This window comes from Corticium candelabrum, chromosome 14 (assembly GCF_963422355.1).
Source record: "Corticium candelabrum chromosome 14, ooCorCand1.1, whole genome shotgun sequence".
NCBI lineage: Eukaryota > Metazoa > Porifera > Homoscleromorpha > Homosclerophorida > Plakinidae > Corticium > Corticium candelabrum.
The window spans coordinates 2,454,092-2,477,433 of NC_085098.1; the positions used below are offsets into that span (position 1 = coordinate 2,454,092).

General features: G+C 42.8%; 1 protein-coding gene across 1 annotated transcript; it reads right to left on the reverse strand.

Moving 5' to 3' along the window:
* Nucleotides 1–9,775: 9,775 nt before the first annotated feature.
* Nucleotides 9,776–23,285, reverse strand: LOC134189949 (putative protein FAM10A4). Its single transcript, XM_062658347.1, has 12 exons — nucleotides 23,107–23,285; nucleotides 22,813–22,948; nucleotides 20,790–20,844; nucleotides 20,662–20,732; nucleotides 20,540–20,606; nucleotides 20,396–20,480; nucleotides 17,953–18,063; nucleotides 17,789–17,891; nucleotides 17,655–17,734; nucleotides 10,277–10,313; nucleotides 9,950–10,216; nucleotides 9,776–9,805 (listed from the first exon to the last, which is right to left on the reverse strand). Exons 1-12 carry the CDS (start codon nucleotides 23,214–23,216, stop codon nucleotides 9,776–9,778), a joined length of 1,152 nt encoding a protein of 383 aa, XP_062514331.1. The 5' UTR covers nucleotides 23,217–23,285.
* Between the last annotated feature and the right edge of the window lie 57 nt (nucleotides 23,286–23,342).

Genomic DNA, 23,342 nt, shown 5'->3' on the forward strand with positions numbered 1-23,342 from the left:
GACACATAATAATAATTTTACAGGGAATTGGGTACGTAGACCATCCAGATCACTTCCCCACCATCAGAGTCTCAGATTGAGCAGCCTTAGAGTAATATCCTAAAGCTGAGGTGCATCACAATGAGTCTACCTTCTGGCTGAGACGTCAAACCAATGGTGAGATGTACTAGACGGGTGAGCAGTAGTGGCCACCAATCTCAGGTGATGAGGTCACATTGTGTGTCAAGAGGATAGGGACTGGAAGTCTCCTGGATCAGATCAGGTTTAAAGTTTCTGGGTCAAGCACATCACGTGTCTTCACGGTGACTTGACTCGTAACTAAACCCAAACTCTGAGCTCGACTGGCTATCTCAGGGAGCAACCATCCTGATACCTAAGAATGACAAGACTGATTAGGCCAAAACTATTAGCCTAGCATCTGTCTGTCTGTCTTCTATAAGACCTTCACCTCAGTCATCAGACAGAAGATTGCAGGGCATTTGGTTCAGAAAACCTCATGGCACCAGAGCAGAAGGGTTGCCAACAAGTTCCTTTGTTGCAAAGGATCAGCTGTTGCAAAGGATCAGCTGTTGCTTAACAAACTGCTTACCGAGGACTGTAAGACCAGGCACAGGAGTTTGAACATGGCTTGGGTGGACTACCAGAAAGCATATGACAGCATGCCACATAGCTGGTTACTCCAATGTCTTCAGCTGCATAAGATTAGTCCAGTCTTGTGCAGGTTCCTGTCACGTGTGATGTAGAGTTGGAAGGCATCAATAGTGCTTTCCTATGGGAACGATACCATCAAGACAAAGCTCATGCGGATCAGGCAAGGTATTTTCCAAGGTGATTCACTATCTTCTCTTCTCTTCTGTATGGCTCTTAATCCTCTCAACGTGGAGTTATGCAAACTGGTTACAGCTATTGAATGAGCACTGGGCATGGTGAGACTGCCAAACGTCAGCTTGATCTGCTTTGCACGAAAGGTCTAAGCAGTAATCCTAATCAGCTGAAAGGGTTGTTGCACATGGTTTGTACCTTCTCTGATGACATCCGAATGAAGTTTGCTTTGGGCAAGTGTGCTAATGCACTCTTTGTCAACGACAAGCTCTCTGGACACAATTATGGGGTGACGATAGGAAAAGTGGACACTATAAACTGTCTGGAAGATGTACAATCAGAACAAGATTTTAACCATAAAAAGTTTGCACTACCAGTTCTCACCTACAGCACTTGATCAGCAGACCAGAAAACTTCTCTTTATGCAGGGTGTCCACCATTTGCAGTAGACCTTGACCAGCTGTACACTCCGTGTGTCAAGGGAGGTCGAGGGTTACAACAGATCAAGTCAATGTATCAGTCTTGTATTGTGGGGTGGACTGTTACCTTCATGGCAGCTCTGATCTCTTCATGCAAATGGTACAGGAGTGTGACGCTGGGAGGTCCTCTCATTTGATCTGACCCACGGCCTGTCAGTTTACTGCACAGTTGCAAGAGAGTCTGACTAGGGACAACAGGATGCAGGGACTGCATGAAAGTGGAACCATTCTGTGTGATGATGTCTTTGAGCAAGCACCTCAGACGAATGCAAAACATTTCTGCACATGCAGCAATTCTCTTTGCGTACACTCCTGGAACAGAAAACCTATGCACAGTCAGTATTGCCATCTCACTGAGAAACCACCTGTAGATATAAAAGAAACCTACAGTTGGCTGAAGTCATCAAATCTTCCTGCTGCAACCGAGAAACTGGTTGTTGCTGCTCAAGACCAAGCTCTTCGGACTTGGTATTATAAGTGCAACATTCTGCATCCTGATGTCAGTCCCACTTGCCAATATTGCAGATTGTCGAGATTCGGATTCCAAATACCTCAACATATCTTTATTGCTCAGTGTATGCGCCTAAAGACTTACACGTGTCACTTACGCATGTGCATCTGGTCTCTAGCTCGTCGCACTACTGCTACCACTACTACATCACCCCCTTCTAACAATAACCCAAATACCAACCAAATGTCCCCTCAAAACCGTGTATCTATCCTATCCGCTTACATGTCTGCTTCACTTGCCTTGGTTGTCAACTCTACTTGTCTACCCGACCTGGTGACTATTCCCTCTCTAAAGAGAGATTACCCTGGTGGGTGAGATGGTTGACAAGCATTGGTAACCAACTCTCGTGATGATTCTTCTGAGCACTCTACTCCTGATAGAGGGATGTTCCATGTCAGATTTTCAGCTATTTTGGATTCTGGTTTGTGGAGGTAGCTCTTGCGCTGACTGAGTTGGCAAGACTCACTGAGCCCCTTGACTCCAGAGCGTTAAACTGAGATTGAGCAAAGGGCGTGTCCAAAGTACACGTATCCTCCTGTGACTTAGCATAATGACGTCAGTTTCGCAAAAGAATAGGTTGTCCATCTGAGACCCCTACCTGTTGTCCGTGTTGTTCTACCACTTTCCATCTCTTGCCCGGATCCATGCAGTCATCTTGCAAGACTGCCAGAGTGCCAGGTTTCAAAAACTGGCAGGGGGCCTACACCCTATGAGAATCATAATCCACAGCCATCTGAGCTTTGGCCTGTACTTGGTGAGATGAATTAACTATAATTGGATCAATGTGTGTAGGCACACGTGTGCACAAAACACGGCTGAGTAGTGCCTCATTGGGTGTAGTCCCCAACATGCGGTGCTGTGAATTCTGAATATCCATTAAGACATTGTTGTAGTTGATGAGAACATGGGATAGTGAGCCGTAGGCCACATAGATGCTCCTTTACCCGGCGATGCAGGCGCTCCACCATTTCATTCAACTGTGAATAACGGGGGATAGACTTGATGTGACTAATTCCTATATGCTAAGAACTTTGCCATTTCATCTGGCACAAACTGAGGTCCATTGTCGGACACCAGTGTATACGGCAAACCAAATCAAGCAAATAGCTCCATGACATTTACCATCACTGCGGTTGATATGGAAGAAGTTAAAGGAAGCACTTCTGGATACTGGGAGCCGTAATTCACTATTGACAGGCATGTATTGCCTTCAATTGTCACCAAATCCACAGTTAGTTTTCTCCATACTCCCTCGATGTCCGAGGGTTGTAAAACTTGAGCATGATTACTATTCCGTCGCCAACATATGCTACAATGTTGTTGTATCTCTTGCTTGCCCTGGCCACCAAACCCTTGATTTCAAGGCATCCAAGAAGGCATCTCTACCGGGATGCGCTTCATGAGCTGAACGCAGCACGAAGTGGCAAATTCCTTCCAGGATTACATATCGCTTCCCAAAAGCAAAACACCCTTAACCACAGTGAGTTGATCTCGAAGTCGAAATTCTTCCACAGCGTTGCAACACCTCCAGATGTAACCACTCGCTTGATGTTGTTGTTAATCACAGTGTCAGCCTCAGAAGCTTGCTGAATCTCCTCAATGCCAATGGTTCCTCCATAACCATACTAATGTATTCTCCCAATGACCTGGCCTCCACTGGTGAGGGGCTCTTTACAGCTAGTGGCGCACGTGACAATGTATCAGTACATACTAAGTGACGACCAGGGACGTGAATCACTGTGATTTGGTTTCCAATGGTTTGTGATCTGTAAATACTTCAACCGACCGTCCCAAGACGTATTGTCGAAATCGAGTAATAGCAAATACTACTCCCAGCATTTCACGTCCCAGTTGCAAATACCCAGTTTTGACGTCGGTCAATGAGCAACTGGCACACACAACTGGGGCCCATTGGCCTTTCTCATCTCATTGCCACAACATTGCGCCCAATCCAAGTAAAGAAGCATCACAACTGACTGCGATTGGGACAGCACTAAATGATTGAAAGTAAGCCAATTTTTGGAGTGCTACCACTATTCCTTGTTTGGCAGTCACAAAAGTCCTCTGAAGCTCCGGACCAATCGCCATCTCTAAGAATCGGCGTACACGTACTTCAGTCAGAGATTCCAGACATGGCATCTTGAATTGCTTTGAGCTTGTCTGTGTCCGGGAGTACTCCTTGTCCACTTAGCCGATGTCCCAAATATTTCAATTCAGCTTTCGTATCTGGCACTTGGACCAATTTATCTTGAGGTTGGCAACTTCAAGGTGATGTAACACCTGCTGCAATCTTGCATCGTGTTCTGCCTGGTCTGGTCTCTCCCATATACCAGGAGGTCATCAATGTAGACTATCTGACCATCAATACCTGCCAGGATGTTGTTCATGACATACTGGAATATTTCTGGTGCGCAGGCAATCCCAAATGGCAACCGCTTGAACCAGAAAAAGCCACAGTGCAACAAGAATGTTGTGAAGGATTGTGATTCCTTTAATAGAGGCAACTGGTGGAACTCCGACTCTGCATCCAGCACCGACAAAACTTTGGCCCTTGCAACTGAGCTGAGATTTCTTCTAGAGTCAGCAACACATGCTTCTCGAACGATGGACTTGTTATTAAGTAGCCTATAGTCGACGCAAGTCGCAACTTCCCATTAGCTTTCCGCAATGGTACCAAGGGGATACCATGGCATGGTCTCCTGTACCGACTCTACGATGTCCATGTCTTGAAGTCGTCTCAGTTCTGCCTCTATTTCCTTCCTGATACTGAAAGCAGGGCGTCTGGGAGGAAGCACAACAGGCCTCGTTTCAGGATTAATGGCTCTTGTCAATGGGGTCTACCTTCGCCAATGGTCCAGATTGACGTCTGTTTGTGTCAGCAACTGTAGTTGGTTGATAACGTCTCGGCCAAACAACACTGGTTGTCCTACAAGGACCACAAAGCAAGTGCAATTACAGGACTGGTCTTCTGCTTGGATAGTGACATCTGCCACACCCACCGTTTCTACTTTGTTAGCATCATAAGCCCTAAGGGTGGTAGAACTGGGACTTGTTGCTAACACCAGATCTTCTGTGATAAGTGTTCTTGTTGCTCCTGTGTCCAGTAGACCTTGACATGCTGTGCCATTCACTGTCAAGGTAATCGTGAAATCATTGGACTTCAGGACAGGTCTTTTCACTACATATACCGTATCATATACTGCATTCAGTTCTTTTTCCGGTTGCAATAACTTCTGTACATCTACAACATGAGCAAGAGGACACTCAGCTGTAAGTTTCTCTTCTGAAGGCATACTGCTGCAAACTGGCCTATTTTCTTGCAGTGAAAACACTGTGCCTCTGCCACCGGGCAGTGCTCCTTTCCTTGTCTGTGTTACCGTCCACAGTACCTGCATGTGGGGCCTTTACCCTTGCCATCTGATGCTATTCTATTCACCACGTTAGGTGCAGCCAATGACGAGTTCTCGAGAAATACAAGGTACTATCTGTAATTGAGGCTTCCAAAGCCACTGCCTTAGCCATAGCATCTGCCAGAGTGAAGTTTGGGAGTTTCAGCAACTCCTTTCTGATCTCGTGTGCAGGCAAAACGACTATTAGCTGATCTCGCAACTATCCATTTACTACTGTATCCACTTTGGTTGAATCAAACTCACGCAACTCGACTTTAGTACGTAATCGGCCCAGGAATGTCGTAACAGACTCCGGCTCCTGTTCTCTCAATTGTCGAAATTTATGTCTCTCTGATGTGGTGTTGACTGATGGACAAAAATGAGCTAGGACTGCATCCGTCAAAGCTTGATATCCATCCCTGGGAGTGTGTCATCTGCCTGTGCGGGTGGTGCAAGACACTACCAGGCCCTTCACAATGCATCTCAGATCCAACCCCGCCAAGCTCAGAAACAATCTTTTTCTCCTCTTGATCCGTTATCTTGCATATTGACAAGTAGTTGTTTACAATTATTAAAAGTCAAAGATGTGGGGTAACATAATGTGTACGAGCAACTTCTGTGTTAAAGGCTTTGATTCAAGTTTGAACAAATCTTGCTCTTCTTAATTGTCCCAGTAGACATTGACATGCTGCACTGCTAGGTGCAAGAAATGAGTAAGCTCAATTCAACATCTTTTTGTGCCATTCAAACAAATACAAATGCATTCTGGAGTAGTTATATATTGTCAATTTCTCAAAATGTTCCAACAGTTGCCTGTCATGTCGTTAGTAACCACCTACACACACACACACACACACACACACACACGCACACATACACACACACACACACACACACACACACACACACACACACACACACACACACACACACACACACAATGGTAAAATAGCAAATGGATAAGGAGCTGCCGTTATACACAGTTACACCCTCAGCCACTTGGTTACATGTTCCTGTGCACTAAGCAGGAGCTACGAGCCATGCTAAGCAATCTCCTGGAGCCTGGCCGGGTACTCATAGGAGCACCAACTGTGACGCCAACTGCGATGTGGGTGCCCGAAGTCCCACCAGGACCCAAGTGGCTGATGGACTTGTCGCAGTCATGGATCTTTGCCACCCCAGTCAATGACCAGGTAGTCATTTCAATTATACTCCTGAGTTGAGAGAGGCAATTGTATGTGAGTTTCTTACCCCAAGAAATTATGCCATAGCTCATCATCACTGTGACTTCAACTTGCAACCCTAATGGGTACCAGATGTAGTCACTCTACACCATTTCCAGATCAAATTCGTTCATAGTCACTTCAAATTCATACTTTGTCAATTCAAATTCATTGGTTGTCAGTTCAAGTTCATACTTTGTCATTTCAAATTGGCATTATGTCAAATCAAATTCATTCACAGTCATTTCAAATTGGTCACTTGTCATTCACAGTCATTTCCAATCTGTCATGAGTCATTTCAAATTCGCTACTGACCCATATATGTCAACTAGCTCACCATCCCGTTCTCTGCAAGGGCAAATTAGCTATTAATATTACTAATGGTTAGTAAATTTCTATTATTATTATTAGTTGTAGTTAACTACATAAATTAATTAATTTATCGTTGTATGCATTCATGAAGTATATCTCATTCACCCCGTTCTAATTTATTATGAAGTGTATCTCTGCGATTTTACTGATTGACCACAATAGATTGAAACTGGACGTAGATACACTGTCTTCTGTGTGCAAATACACTGCATCACACAAACGATGTTCTAGCATTACAGTACGGTGAAGCACAGCACCAAGTTAACTATAAGTCATCGCATGTCAATTTCCAAGAGGCAGATCACATCTGTTCATATTATATAAAGGTTGGCCAGTGCCTTTGACTAAAACCACAGACAACCAGCAGTGGATCTAAAGTTGATTCAACTGCTTCTTTAGCAATTTCTTTCATAATTTGGCATTTATGTGCGACCTGCATGCGTTGTGCCGATGGGGTGTGGTACAGAGAGTCTGTCTTCTTGACACTGCATGCCTTCATGAATAGTCTAATTAGCACATCCAAAATAAAAATACTAACCAAACTACGTAGGAGCAATGCAATCAACATAAATCTACAAAATTAGCAGGACACATTGAATTTGAAATGACTCATGACAGATTTGAAATGACTGTGAATGAATCTGATTTGACACATGCTAATTTGAAATGACAAAGTATGAATTTGAACTGACAAAGTAGAATTTGAATTGACATAATGGGAATTTGAAGTGACTATGAACGAATTTGATCTGGAAATGATGTAGAATGACTCTCTAACGAAGTGAGCTATAGCGTGTGCACTCCCCCCCCCCCACACACGCCATCCATCCATCCATTTGCTGCTTGTGCTCCATGATTACCATGAGGGTACAGGAGGTGCAGGTCAAATACATCAAGTTTACACTGCTCGAGGTCTGTCTCGACAAAACGCTGGTGATTATAAGACATTGCTGCTTAAAAGTCTGATGACAAAACTGACATGGTATTCTTGAGACGGTAGAATTACAATGTTGGTGACTAGTTAAATGTGCCTTGCTAAAGACCTGAAATGAGCAGCCAGGGTGGGTAGAGCACAAAAGAATGATGGTTTTTACAAGTCATTGTTCTTTCCGTTGTTTTCTGTCATCTCTGAGGCTCTTCTCTTTGTCTTCTGCTTCCTTGTTGAAATGCTCTGCGCTACGTTTGATGATGGAGCGCCAAGAGTTAAGTTCTTCAGCTTTCTCGCTCCAGGATACTAACAAGTTAGCTACACCGCTTGAGGTCACCAGACATAACATCATTCCAATGACGCTTCTGTCCACCAACATTGCGCTTGCAACCAGCAGGAGCAGACACAAGAAGCTGCTTGGGTAAGCAATCATTGGACATCATTGAAAGATGTCCAAGAAAATGAAGGTAACATTGTAGGAAAATCGATGAGATCCTTTGCTGTTTAACCATCTTGCATATTGTAGTGTGACGCTCCTGCTCCCTGACTGAGATCTCTAATATAATTCGAAGGCAATGAATAAAAACAAGCTCAAGACAATGAACACGTGGCTCAATTGAGGAGGACAATGCACTCAAGACCATACAACAAGGTTGGAAGGATCACACTGTTCAAAAGACGAACCTTGGTGCTGGTCTTGATCTTACGTTGATACCACAAGGTCTGAGAAAGTGACTGGAGGGGATCGTGTCATGCAACTTTGCAATGATCCTTGGTTCTTGGACTATGGCCTTGCAAATAGCACGATGTGGTACAGTTGGAGTAGCGCCCCAACTTGCACCATGCACATCCCATGGAATGTTCAGAATAACTCAGCTTTCAAAACCAAGAAGGTTAAGTCTACACACAAACACACACACACACACACACACACACACACACACACACACACACACACACACACACACAACATATTAAAAGTCTTCAAATAGCAACCACCTTGGCCAATATGCCACAACTAGAACCTGCTTGATTAAAAAAAGATAAATACCATTCTCAAATAAAAAATTTCACATATTTTTGTACACTCTAGAAATGCTATACTCAATACGTGTGTACTAACTGCATAAGAGGTGGTTCACAATTTTTGTGATTTTCACAAGCCTACAAAATGTACGATTTTTGGCTACCCCTTTCCTCCTCCCAAAAGAGTATTATAAAACGACGATTTTCAGATCATGTGCTGACATGTACCAGTATGCAACAATGCTGTGTATGTTACTACAACTCACCTACTGCACGTAGTCTAGTATTGTCTATGCAATATGCAATTAATACTAGACAACCAACACTTTCCAATACACTTGAAAATGTTTTAGCAGCTATGTACTCTAATCGCTTTTGTAGGCAGACGTCTTGTCCTCGCTTCATCCTGTGGTTAGCGTCCACTTAATGCTTTTGAAGTTGGTAACGTGTTGGATATGACTGTCTGCACACTTTGCATGCATGACTACTCGAGGTTCCTGTAGCTGATGCCCGTCATTTTCCACCGTGCACCAACAAACTTTTCCCTCGCTGCTTCGAACGTGAGGCAGAGTTTGGTCTTGTCTCTTGCAGCTGCTGTCCCCTCCTTCTGTAAGGCTCGCACTGCCTCGCTCCGTGATCGATGTTTGTTGTTGAAAACAAAGATGTTCATAAAGTGATGATGTAGACAGTGTGGATTCTTGTGCACAACGGTTGGTTTACGCAAGCAATAAGTAAACAACGACTAAAAGTCTTGGAAGGCTTCCACGCAGACCTCCACGCTAAATACCTAGATTAATTCAGGATGCACATGGGCAAACTTTGTGATTCCAGCCCGCATCGAAAGATCTCAACTCAAAGCAGTCTAACTGTCTAATAAGGGTCCTGTGTAACTCGTCTCCTGAGCATTTGAAGGGCATCGCATAAAGCATCCATTGGTACTAAAATGAGACGATAAATATCCTAATCATCACTTAAAAAGCATACACAAGACCCTACCCCTACCCTACTAGCGTACATTTTGTACGCTAGTGAAATGACAAAATTGTGAACCACCCCTAACAGCACAAAAAGATAAGCAAATACACAAAACAAATAGCCACATGAATACATAAAATATACAAACAATGAAACAATCAACAAGTTAGAATAACATGCATGTAGAACTAAATTCTAAAACAGATATAGTATAATAAACTCACTTGAAAAGCAGCCATAATTTCGGGATCTGACATAAGACCACTAAGGTCAGGCATTCCTCCAGGCCCCGGAGGCATTCCTCCAGACCCCGGAGGCATTCTTCCAGCTCCAGGAGGTACACCTCCCTGAAATCCACCTGCTCCAGCAAAAAATCCACCTGCTCCTCCAGCAGGAAATCCACCTCCAGCTGGAAATCCACCTCCTCCAGCAGAAAATCCAAATGGATGTGGATGTTCACCAGCCATTTTTTCTGCCCGCTTCTGAGCTTCCTGTACACCACACACAAACACATCACGTATTTGCTTGGGACAAAATAATTTTCTCCCTACAACTCTGGCACGTTCTTGCTCCTCCTTTGCTTTGCGCCTGCATCAGAAACATAGAAATATTCATTATACACACTTAGTGCTCATATGATGTTGATAATAATTATTGTCTATGTTAATTTAAGCAGACATTTCTATGTATAAGCCTGCTAGAAACTAGGAAACAACACAAACTGATCTTGATATGTGCTAATCACTAACTGACTACAACACAAAAGATACGAGTAACTGATCTAATGCACGTCAGTTGGTCCACACATAATTTGATTTAATTAACATACTAACAAAACTTAAAGAGCATAGCTGTGCCGTAGAGACATGTGACGTATGTAATCGTGATTGGTCAGACCGGTATTGTGTTTGACTGGGGAGCAGTAATGAGAAGAAGTTACGTTGTTAGATTCTAAGAATCAGTATATCTATAAGTTAACGTCAGCCGTTGGTGTAGTCTACGCATCCTCTCTTGTAAGGTGCTGTGTCTGCCTTCGGAAAAGTCTGACATCTGGGGCTATCCTGGAGTGAATGTGTCCCAGCAAGAAGAGCAACCAGCAAATCAAGGAAGAACAGAAGAGACGGCGAGGTCATTTGAGAGGACCATAGCCGTGAGTGGGTGGCCAAATGGATCGTCTTGTTGAGGCCAGCGAGAAGCTTGGACTGAAAGGTGAGGAGCTAGTTGCATTTGTTTTGAAGCATTAGGCGTTTGAATGTGAGGAACACCAATGTTAACATTAGAAACGCCGACACAAATGCGAGAAGCGCCAGCGTTTGCACGAGGAGGATGAACATAGAGAAAAGCATGGCAAAAACACGAGATTGAGATGAAGCGATTCAAGTTAGAAGTGAGTGCGCATGCAGTTGTGATGCACGAGGGTGGCGCCTGAGCGCCGAATTCCAAGGTGCTGCAGTTCCCAGTATTCGCAGATGACACAAACGAGTTAGACAACTATTTACGACGGTTTGAGAAGTTCGCTATCAACAGTGGGTGAAAGGAGACAGAATGGGCATCCTCCTTGAGTGCCTTGTTAAAGGGCAGGGTGCTAACTGTCTACTTGAGGTTACCAACAGCGCCACTGATGATTATAAGCAACTCAAGCAGGCGTTGCTGAAGAGGTACAATTTGACGGATGAAGGTTACAAACTGAAATTTCGGAAGGAGAGACTGGAAAGAGATGAGAGTCCCTTGCAGTTCATCGCGAGTTTGTTGAACTACATAAACAAGTGGATGAGTTTGGCTGAAGTCGACGACACGTCGTCAGCACAGGCGCGTGCGTGACTTGTTCGTGAGAGAGCAGTTCCTCGATGCTTGTTCGCAAGACTTAGCTGCAGTTTTGCAAAAGAAGCCACTCAAGAGCTTGGAGAAGGTGACTGAAGTCGCAGACTGATTCCTAACAATACGTAACAGACAACTTCATGTGACTCAACGTTGAGCAACTGGAGAAGTCAGGCTAGACAGAGGATCAGCCAACACATTGTGAAGATGAGGTGAAGTCGGTTAAACCATCAGGTATCCAGTGCTTTGTTTGTGGCAGAAATGGTCATAAAGCAATTGATTGCAGAGACAACACCAAACAGAGCTGTTTCAGGTGTGGTAAGGCGGGTCAAGAGGCAAGGAATTGCCAGAGCAATCCCAGGGTTGGAGATGCTACTGTCAAGTCCAATTGTAAAGTGCAAAGAGACGAGCGATTGGACTCTACTACTGAAGCCCATGGTGTGTCAAACGGTGATCTGGAAGCATCTACCAATGACGGATGCCAAAATGGTGAGGTTCCATTGACAAGCAGTGCCGTGAGTGAGGAATTGCCTGAGAATGGTCAGTGTATGCCAGCATCAAAAGGGAGGATTGGTACCTCTAGAGTGCGTGTTCTGAGAAATACCGGGTGCAGTGAGGTGATAGTGAGGCAGGAGTTTGTTCCTGATACCCAGTACACAGAGCGCTACAGACTGATGCAAATGGTGGACAACAATGTTCGTAGTGTCCCAATGGCCACTGTTCACATTGACGCTGTACCTGACTACAGAGGTCCAGGCTATATGCTCACTTAAGGCTGTGTATGATGTGATAGTTGGTAACATCCCAGGGGCAAGGGCAGCAGAGAACGCGGATGTCGAGTGGCACCTGGCCAAAGTGGTGACAACAAGATCCAGCGCGAGGCGAGCAGGTGACGTGACCCCTCTCAACATACGACCAGTGGAACATTGGCTAGAGATTAACTGAAGACAAGATAGTGGAGATGCAAAATGAGGATGCCTCGTTACAGAAATATCATAAGAAGACCGATATCAAGAAGAAGGGTCTACAAGAAGTCAAGTTCGAAGTCAAGAATCGAGTTCTATGCCGAGTGTTCAAGCACCCTCACGTCACAATGGCAAGCTTTTGGCAGGTAGTGGTACCAGAGCAATTGCGGGAGCAGGTGATGGAGCTTGCTCACGACTCTATAATGGGGGACACTTGAGCATACGGAAGACAGTTGACAGGATACTCAACAACTTTTACTGGCCAGCTATACACACTGATGTGTCGAGATTTGTTGGTCTTGTGATATTTGTCAGAGAACAACATGGAAGGGATCTGTTTCGAGGGCTCCTCTTCAGAGTATGCCCCTAATTGATCAGCCATTCAAGAGAGTCTCAGTGGACCTAAATGGTCCTGTACACCCACCCAGTGAGGAGGGACTTCGCTACATTCTGACCTTAGTCAACTACACCACGAGGTACCCTGAGGCCACACCTCCTAAGAAGGTGAGCAGTCAGATAGTTGCCGAGGCCCTGGTAAATATGTATAGCCATCTTGAAGTACCTGAGGAAATCCTTAGCAACATGGGCACTCAATTTGTATCGGAGTGCATGCAGGAGGTCTCAAGGCTGCTGAGTATATGCCAACTAATTATGATGCCATATCATCCAATGTGGAATGGGTTGGTGGAGAAATTTAATGGGACACTCAAGACGATGCTGAGGAGATTGTGTGGCGAGCAGCCATGCCAGTGGCACGGGTATGTCAACCCACTGCTTTTTGCGTACAGAGAAGTGCCTCCTTTACGAGAGAACAGTTCAAAGGACCCATGAGAATCCTACGTCACCCTTGGACTAAGGAGGATGACATGCCAAAAGTCAGAATGAGCAATCAGTACTTATTTGAGTTGATGTTACGTATTGCAAGAGAAGAGCTAGGTAAGGCTCAAGTTAGACAGACACGTTGCTATGACCGCACGATCAAGGAGAGGAACCTTGAGGTAGGGGACAAGGTGCTACTGCTACGCCCTACTGACAGCAAAATCTGATTATTCAGTGGAAGGGCCCGGACCAACTCGAAGCAAAGTGTGGTGTCAACAATTATCGAATCAATGTCAGAGAAAAGAGCAAAACTCACCATATCAATTTGCTCAAGAAGTATCAAGAGAGGAGATGGAGATGTGGTCAAGGCAGTCAACAGAGGCTCGATGGTCGTAGATGGTGCTGTGTTGGAAAGGGTCTGCTCAGCCATTATTGAGGATGATGAATCATGTAGTTCCGATGATGCGATTGATGACAGTAAGCTACTAGATCTCGGTAATTGCAATTTCAACAGATCTTTACCAATCTACCCGGAAAAACTCACATCATTCAACATCCGATTAAATTGACTAATGATGAGCCAATCAGGACCAAGCCATATGCGGTGCCATATAGCATCAGAGAGTCACTCAAGGAATACATCAGTAAATTGCTACATCTGAAGATACTACAGGAATTTCATTCCCTGTATTTGTTGCCGATCGTTGTTGTGAGGAAGAAGGACGGCACTAATCGAGTCTGTGTTGACTATAGAAAATTGAAAAAGTAACAGTGTGTGATGTGGAACCCATGACTCCAGTTGTGGACCTCATCCAGAATCTCAGGAATGACCGTTTCTTTACAAGAATTGATCCTAGTAAGAGCTACTGGCAAGTACCCGTGGCATCTGGTGGCATCCACAAAATGGTATTTTCTACACCAGATGGGGTGTATGAGTTTCTCCGTATGCCATTCGACATAGTGAATTCGAGGGCAATGTTGACTAGAGCTATCAGGAAATTGCTAAGAGGGATGAAAAATGTAGAGCATGTCGATGACATTTTGGTTCATACAACTATTCTCATGAGGCGATGCTCCGAGAACTGTTGAGACAACTGGCTACTGCCAAGTTCACAGTCAGGCCATCCAAACAGTTATCGAGGTAGAAACAACTTCATTTGTCGGTCACCAAGTCGGTTATGAAACAAGTGCTCCGCTCAAGAGAACCCTCGGAAGGTGAGAGAAGCTAGTAGACCACTGACCAAGAAGGACGTCCGGTCATTTCTTGGCCTGACAGGGTACTACCGTAAATTTGTCCCAAATTACACAACTATTGGTGTACCATTGACTGATGCTACAAGAAAGGGGCAACCTAACCAAGTAATCTGGGGCGATGCTCAGGAGAAGGCATACACAACATTGAAGAAGATGAAGACGGTTATATTTACCCAGAAATGCCCCTTCAGCCTGAGGCTGATCTTCCAGGGAGACCTGCAGCAGCTACCTAAGTAGGCTGCCTTCTTCTCCAGCATTTCTGCTGGTACTCATTTATACTCCTGAGTCGAGGAAAGCAATTGTGTGTTAGTTTCTTGCTTAAGGAAAGTATGCTATAGCTTGCCATCACTGTGACTTGAACTTGCAAGACCATGATAACAAGCCACCCAATTCTCCACCTTCCAGATCATAGCAAACCACATTCTTCTTGCAGACAGACGCTTCTGAGTTAAGCATCAGGCTGTGCCCATGCAGCAACACGAGGGCAAGATGTTCCCAGTCACCTACATCAGTAAAAAGCTAACTGAAATGGAGAAACGTTTCTCAACGATTGAAAGAGAGTGCTTGGTGATCGTCTGGAGTGTGAAAAGGTTGAGAAAATTTTGTATGAGAGAGAATGTCCTCCAAACAGATCATCACCTCTAATGTACCAAAAACACGCAAGATTTCTGAACGATCAAGTAATGCAATGGGCACTGTATTTACAAAACCATCATAAGATGATCGAGATGATAAAAGGGACAAAGAACAAAGCTGACTTTCTCAGCTGCATGGGATGAAATCCATGTCTACAACGTGGGCTACAGAGATGTGCTGGAAGCAAATCTCATCTAGAGGAGGAAGTTGTGTGACATAGAGACATGTAACGTACGTAATTGTGATTGGCCAGTAGACCGGTATTGTGTTTGACTGGAGTAGATTTGACTGGGGAGCAGTAGCAAGTAGAAGTTACGTTGCTAGATTCTAAGAATTAGTACATTTATAAGGTACAGTCAGCCGTTGATGTAGTCTACGCGTCCTCTCTCGTAAGGTGCTGTGTCTGCCTTTGGAAAAGTCTGTGACAATGACAGCAAATCTCATGTTATACCAGACACTTTACATGACTCTCCTAATGTTCATAACAAAATAATCAACATATCCAACCATCTGTGTGATTGTATAACATGTCACTTCTATACTACGTGTGGTGCCCATTAACAAATCCTTCAACATTGTCGTAGACTTTTCGAAGGCGGACACAGCACCTTATGTGAGAGAAGACGCGTAGACTGCCCAATAGTTGACCATGTCGTGCATATATATACCGGTACAGACTCTATTAGAATCTAACGCAACGTCTACTCGCTACTGCTACCCAGTCAAATCAATACCCCTTCTTATACTATTTAGTTCAGTCAAAAAATAACACTGGTCTACTGCCCAATCACAATTGCCCACGTCACATGTCACATACTACCATAATCTTCTATTAACAGAATTCAGTTAGGGGTCATCCATAATTGTCGGCATTTAAAGCATACGCTGGAGGGGGTAAGAATAGTTGTACGCTTTTAGAGCAGAGTATAAAATGTCGATGATTTCTATTGGTCCAAAAGTATAGATAGGAAGTGATACTGAAGTTAGGATATTGATATTGCATTTATGCATACTCGTGTTGTATTTACTTTTAACTATCTGTCGCAAGTGTATGATGCATATGGCATGTGCTAAGTGTTCGTCGCACGTGTTTGAAGCGTACATGGTGTGGGATGGTAGGTACTCTGTGGTAGGTACTAAGAGACCTGTCTAAGAGACCCTTCGCTGTTCATAAAACACTTGCGAACAGGTAGCAGCAGTTTGTGAATGCTTTGTCTTTGCTAGCCATCTTGGCTCGCGAGGTAGTGTGCAGAAAGTGCAACAACAATGGAAGACAGCTGGACATAATGACGAAATGTGCATATCAATCTTCAAAAGAGTTTCTAATTACTTAATTATTGTAATACCATGGTACATTAGAAATAGCTTCACATGACCGACATTTATGTATGCTTAGAGAGGGAAGAGGGGTATGCAGCAAAGAGTTTGTACACTTTGTAAGCTTGAGTAAATGTCAACAATTATGGATGACCCCTTAGCACTTGCTCTGTTCTAACAAACTTAAACTACTAGAAATGTATCCACAATATGCAACATTTCAGAAAGCACCAGTACTGAATAGCCACAAAACAATATAATCCACATACCTGCTCATGCTCTTTGCTAAGTACTTAAGACATTAACTATTGCTCACTGCATGCTAGTAGATCCCACATCACACATTTGATTTGATAAACAAGACAGCTCTAGGCAGCTGAATATTTAAACAGTTTACACTATATTTCATCCACAAATTGGTTGAGCAGTGTACAAATCATATGCCACCTCTCTTATAACATCCTTTAACCCCAATTAAACAGCCTAACCCGCCTTTCATTCTGGAAAGTCCCAATCAAATATGCCTTATATTTTCTAAGTACAGTAGAACCTCGCTAATCCAAACCCTTGCTAATCCGAATGGTCTTGGCGCCCTGCCTCGTGGGTCCAGACCAGGTTCAGAATTCCGAGGCAAGCAGATCCGGGTCATTACCGGCACGTAATAGAGAGAATCAATGTCGACTAGTCAACACAACACCATGAAACCCAAGCGTCATCACAAAACATTGACAATAGAAGATAAGATTTCTCTACTGGACGACCTGCCCACTTGTTCCTATTTTGTTCTGTGCGAGCGCTATGGTGTCGGACGTAGCACTATGTCTGATTTGAAGAAAAGAGAGCCCGAGCTATGCCAGTTCAAGAAAAAGATCACTGAATTGGGCGCAAAACAATAAAAAATTATGAAGTCTTGTTCTTTCGAAGACCTAGAAACGGCGTTGTTCGTTAATCCGAACTCGTTTGTGCTGACAGTGATACAGAGCTGTTCGGATTAGCGAGGTTCTACTGTACTTTTATAGAAGTCCTGTCAGTCTGCATCCCTCTTGCAATAGAGACAACAAATAGTACAAAATTGTAGTAACTCGTTTTTGTAATTCAGTGCATATCAACACAAACTTACACTCTTTCCCGTTGCTCCTTGATTTTCTTTTCTTCTCTTTTTCGCTCGTATTTGCGATTATGTTCTTCAATCCTTTTTGCCTATATGGCAACTAGCTAAAATCAAGTAATAATATTAATTCCTCCACGAAGTACCTTTGGTTCTACCTCTTTCAAGGTCATGTTAGCATCATCATCATAGTCAAGTTTGCATGCCATACGTAAATCCTTAGCAGCATCAGTCCAGTGACCAAGTAGTCTGTAGAAACAAGAAATAGAAATGACACCAACAATTTAGTAGCACCGATGCTGACACAGACCTGTGTGCCATGCCCCGAAACTTGTAGCCTTGAGCTGAGTCTGGATTTATTGAAACGGCCTTATCGCAGTCTCTGATGGCAGCATTGGGTTTCTTGACACGAATGTACATACTACACACAAAACTCATCAAATTATCATTTGACAATGTATGGTTGCATGTCTATGCTACTTTCCAGAGTATAGCATCTGAATGCACTCCACAATTTTAGATCAGTGTTACTTGTGGCAGCGATGACATGCATTGCAATTGGGACGTGACCATCCAAAGTCCTTATGGATCTCAGTGGCTAATGTTTATGAAAGTCAGTCAGTGACCATAGTAGATCCAGCCTAAAACCAGCTACTTAATAATAGTTGAGAGAAGCAAATGCAGATAAATTCCTTGCTTAGGAAACTAAGCAATAGCACATCACTGAGAATCAAAACTGTAGCCCAATGTTCTGAATGTCTCTAGTCATGCACATCCAATGCAGAGAGGAAAACCATGATCAGTCGAACATTTGACAAACAAAAAGTGGCCATGTCCCAAGTGTGAACGTACCAAACAGTAGGAGAAACAACAAAAGTCTTTGAGAAACATAAACAAACAGTGACAAGAAACTAGATATCGTAAACATGTAAGCATGTTGCAAATGGTAAAATCTACATTATTCAAAAGCTGGTGACCATGTGATTGCAGATTAATAAATGCAAGTTCAGATTGGCTAAGCAGTAAATTACAATTATTAAACAATAGTATGTTTGGCATGCCATTAGTCACACTAAACGATCTCCTACTCACTTGTCCACATATGTGCAATCAGTTGAAAGGCAAATATCATTGTTTGTCTTTCACCAATAAGCAACTTGTCTAAAATTTCTTGTCACAAAACCAGTGTACTGCCACTGTTGTTTTTTCTACCAGACTTTACGTGCTTTGACATGAGCCTATTCTAAATGAAAATTACGGTATTCCTGTACAGATGTTGGTGTTCATTTTAAAAATTCAAACAAATATGTTTCTTCATGTATATTATTGCAATAAACGCATTACTTCTGCACACACTCAAAGCAGAAGTGCAGTGCATGGACTGCAAGTACAAGAATTGATTTGTAGCATCTGTTGTCATGACTATTTTGTAGCACAGCAACTACAAAATCTGAGTGGGACATAAAAATTTAAAATCTTTTACAACCTTTGCTCTGCCTCTAGACAGAGACGCTATTGTGCTTCAATGATACTACTGTATTTCTGTGCATTTAGCTGCATGCCGGTATAAGCGGGAGTGCCGGTAATGGCGAGAGAGCAACTACACATGTGTGGTAATTCTACTGCACACGTGCCATAATTCGATTTGTTGACCTAGAGAATGCATCTTTCCCCAAGCTCAAATAGAAAAGAGAAAAGATGAACAGACAGAAGGTATCGAGAATGGATCTTCGCAGTGTGGCAGAAGATCATACACAATCGTAAAAGCTAGCGATACTATGCAAGTACGACGAGCACGGTGGAAAAAAGGAAAGTTGCCAAGGAGTGTGGAGTGTCTCGTCAGTGCGTACAGGATTAGATTTGAACAAGCAGAAGAATGCACAGGGCTGGCAGATAAGGAAGAGAGGAAGACGATGAAGAAGAGGATGATGAGGACAGATACAATCAACCATTATAGAGTTGACTATATACTACATCTAGATGAAAAAGTATACGTCTTAGTTTTATTTATGTTAGTTCAATCAATATCTAAGAACGGATGTAGCACAGATCTATGGGTCCGGTCTATACGGAGGTTGGTCAAATCACCTCTCTTTCTCAGGCATGCTGGTATCCTGAGATATACTAGCACCCTGGTAACCCCCGACTTAAACCGGCATGCAGCTAAATGCGCGGAAATACGGTATTTATAAGATTGACCAAATATAGGGAAGTTACTCTGTATTAGTGTGTAATAATATAAAGTATAATAAATGCAAACATACTGATTAGCAAACAAACAATCCAAATGTGTAGAAAATTAATAAAATTGCTACAAAAGTTAAAGTTTTGAAATCAAAATGTGAAAGTCTTGCTAAATAAAGAGGCTTGTTTAATCAATAGCAGTGTTCATTTTAAGGCTTTTTTGTAAATTCAGGACTTGGAAAGAGCAACGTTTAGTAAAATATGGTATATAATGGACGACTGAGCACTTTTAGATGTCAACCCATTATATTCCCCTCTTCCATGGTGTATCGACTGAGCTATGTAACAACCTACACAATGACACATACAAATACAGGTCCACTCACCTACCCGTCCACCCTGAATGCACACACGCACGCATGCAAGCATACATGTGTTGACACATACACATACAGGTCTGCCCACCTACCCATCCACCCTGAATGCACACGCACGCATGTGTTGTACGCACACACGCACACAGGAACACTAGTTCTTATAATAGCTTCAAAGTCACAAACACAATTTACCTGGCACGTTTTGAATAGAGCAATGCTTTGGTAGGATTCTTTAGAATAGCTTGAGTGTACAAGTCAATGGCTGTCTCTAGCTGTCCTTTAGTCAAACAAGATTACTATTAAACACATTGCATGACAACTCCAAACATTGAACACCTTCTGCAGCTGCTGCCATAGCCTGATTTCTCAATTCCTGAGCCTCTTCCGATGCCTCTTCACTAACCTATAGAGACATACTAATCACAACACAGAATAATAACAAACTAAATCAATATGACCTCAACATTGGGATCTCCCATTGGCTGAGGTTCATCATGATCTGACTCAACAACACCCTCGGTGTCAAATTCTATTAAAATAAATATCTACTAACAATAAACATAGCGCTAATAGAAAAATCCCATACCAAGTTCACTTTCTTCCGACTCCTTTTCTTCATCTTGACCTTCCTTAGCATTATCCTATTATTACCAAATACAATAAAAAATTACCGGTAATGTAAACATATAATCATTAAAACTCATTTTAACAGAGTTGTCAGATCAGTGACGTTAGAGTCACAACCTTACTGCTTCATTACAAGAAATATGGCTGCAACTCACTGGAGAGAGATTTCTTATACTTTAGTAAAGAGAACACAATAGCTACTGTAGTGAAGATCATACCACAAGTGCCAATATTGTTCATCACCCAACTAGCAAAACTTTCTGCCTGAAATTTAGTTCACCGAGAACTGCTATGGCACATGCATTGTTCTTAACTACCCCCACACAGACAAGACAAATACCATCCAAAACTACAACTGTGCACATAATCTCAGTTTCATAACAAGTTCCTGATTCTGTGTTTTCCAGTAATTTGAAAATTGAGATTCACGGGCTCTATGTGATTAATAGATGTCATTAACTGTAGCAACTATACTAATTGAAAGCAACTGGACAACCAGCTCAAAGAATCGACTGCCTGGTAGACTCATCACATGCTTAAAGACACACTGGTGATGATTATCCTTATCATTTCTATCATCACAAATAAATGAACTACACGTAACTAGTTTAATAAAGCACTCTGTTCAAACACTGCATTCTATTTACAATGTGGCACTACAATCTGGCCACTTAGAGTTTAGAGTTTAGTAGTCTAGCTGTTTCCAGTCACGTGAGTGATATGACTATATCTGGCTGATTATCACCAGTCTTCTATATCTACTAAGACAAACACAAAGCTTTCAATTTCCTGAGACTGGTCTCCGTTCCAGAGACAAGTCGATGTAAATTTCATTACTCCAAGTGTAACCACACTGATTCTGTGCTACTGCTACAAGTTGTTCTTAATATGATAACACAGAGTGGAATATAATGGTTGGTCATCGGTCATTGACTGACCAACTGGTGTTCATGACTGACCACAATTTTGCTTTGATCGGACATACCTACATGATTGGTCAAGGCGTGATAGTTACTGCATGGATGATAGGGAATCAATGAACGACCCAAAAGTCTAGACAACTGACAGAAGCAGCAGGAAAAATCCAAGACTTGATGATTCCCAGATGCATGAGTGATAATCCTGTAACAGTCTATATTTTGATAGCAAATAAATACAGTAGTGAATATGATGCAACCAATAAAGAAATTGAAGTAAACGTTGATGTCGATAATTACACGACAATTATGAAATCAAATAAGAAAGAATGCCCAAAATTTAAATTGTCAGGTCAAACTCTTTTGCTAGAGCACAGTGTCTGACCAAATCTTGCCCTAGATTCCACTCTGTAACATATAGACAACTTCAATTTTTCAAGAAAAACATGCAACACAATGTGGCCCTTCATTTTGTCGTTAAGTTAAACTAGATGTTTGTCCTGAGAACATGAACTAGCACAGTAAGGGTTGACAACACGTAGCCAGAGAGCACTCAATAAAAACTTGGATGCAGTAGGACGTCAGTAACAATCTCACCTTTAGAAAATATCGGTGGCCATATAAAAAAGAGAGATTAAAAGTCAAAATATTCTATTTTAGAAAAACTCAATCTATGATTCATTCTGTCATCAGCTTACTTCAACATGATCTGTAATACCTATAATTGATTCCCAGCTCCTCACCTTGTTGATCAAGAAAATCAATGTTATAAGATACAGAAGGCTAAACTGGACCATAGTTCAATCACAGTTCAAGGCCCTTCTTAGAGATATACAAAACAGCTTTCTCTACAATGTTGTAAAACAGTTCTCCAAAAATCGAATTGGGAGTATATTACAATTTCACTACTGAACTTATGTATGTAAAGCTTTATAGTTTTAAATAGATATCTTTTTGTATCCCCATTTAGTGTTTGCTGTAGGTATATACGCATTGCGGTACATTTTCATACACGATGTAATAATCTTTCAAGTGCTAACTAAAAATGTTTAACAAACTTGTGACCTCCATCTGTTCGGTCTCTCCCTCTTCATCCGACGACTGGTCATCACCAAGATCAGCGCTCGATGACTGCGGCGCTGGCTGTGATGTTGCTGTAGTCGGCTTCGCTGTAGGAGGTTCTGGAATCTTCGCTCCTAGACTGATGCATGCAATACAACAAGTAACTAGCTTGACCACCAAATTCCAGCGCTATTACAAACGTTTTTAGCAGATGCACACGCGCCACAGGCGCTAGCGATCAAACAGAAGCGAAAAGCTTCAAAATTGGGCCCTAATCTAGACACTAGCTAGACCTACCTCTCAAGCCATTCCGTAAAAAAGTTCAGCTCTTTCAAATGCAGTATCTCCGGATCTTTTTTGCAGAGGTCCACAAACTGTTTCAGCAGCGACAACTGATTTTGATCCATGTGGGATCAATGCCGAAATTTATAGAAATGGCTAGCTGTCCGGCAGTCACGTGTCAATGGTGCATGCGCGCTCTGCTCCGGGCGCGCAAGAGGGCCTGGCTACGAGGCTAGCACAAAGCAGAAAAA

Excerpts from the sequence above, each read along its gene's own strand:
- LOC134189949 (XM_062658347.1), bottom strand. The coding sequence starts at position 23,216 with ATGGATCAAAATCAGTTGTCGCTGCTGAAACAGTTTGTGGACCTCTGC. Across the intron at positions 20,481-20,539 it reads TATGGCAGCAGCTGCAGAAG|GACAGCTAGAGACAGCCATT; the intron begins GTGTTCAATGTT and ends GTTTGACTAAAG. Across the intron at positions 9,806-9,949 it reads AAATTATGGCTGCTTTTCAA|GGGTGGTTCACAATTTTGTC; the intron begins GTGAGTTTATTA and ends TTGTGCTGTTAG.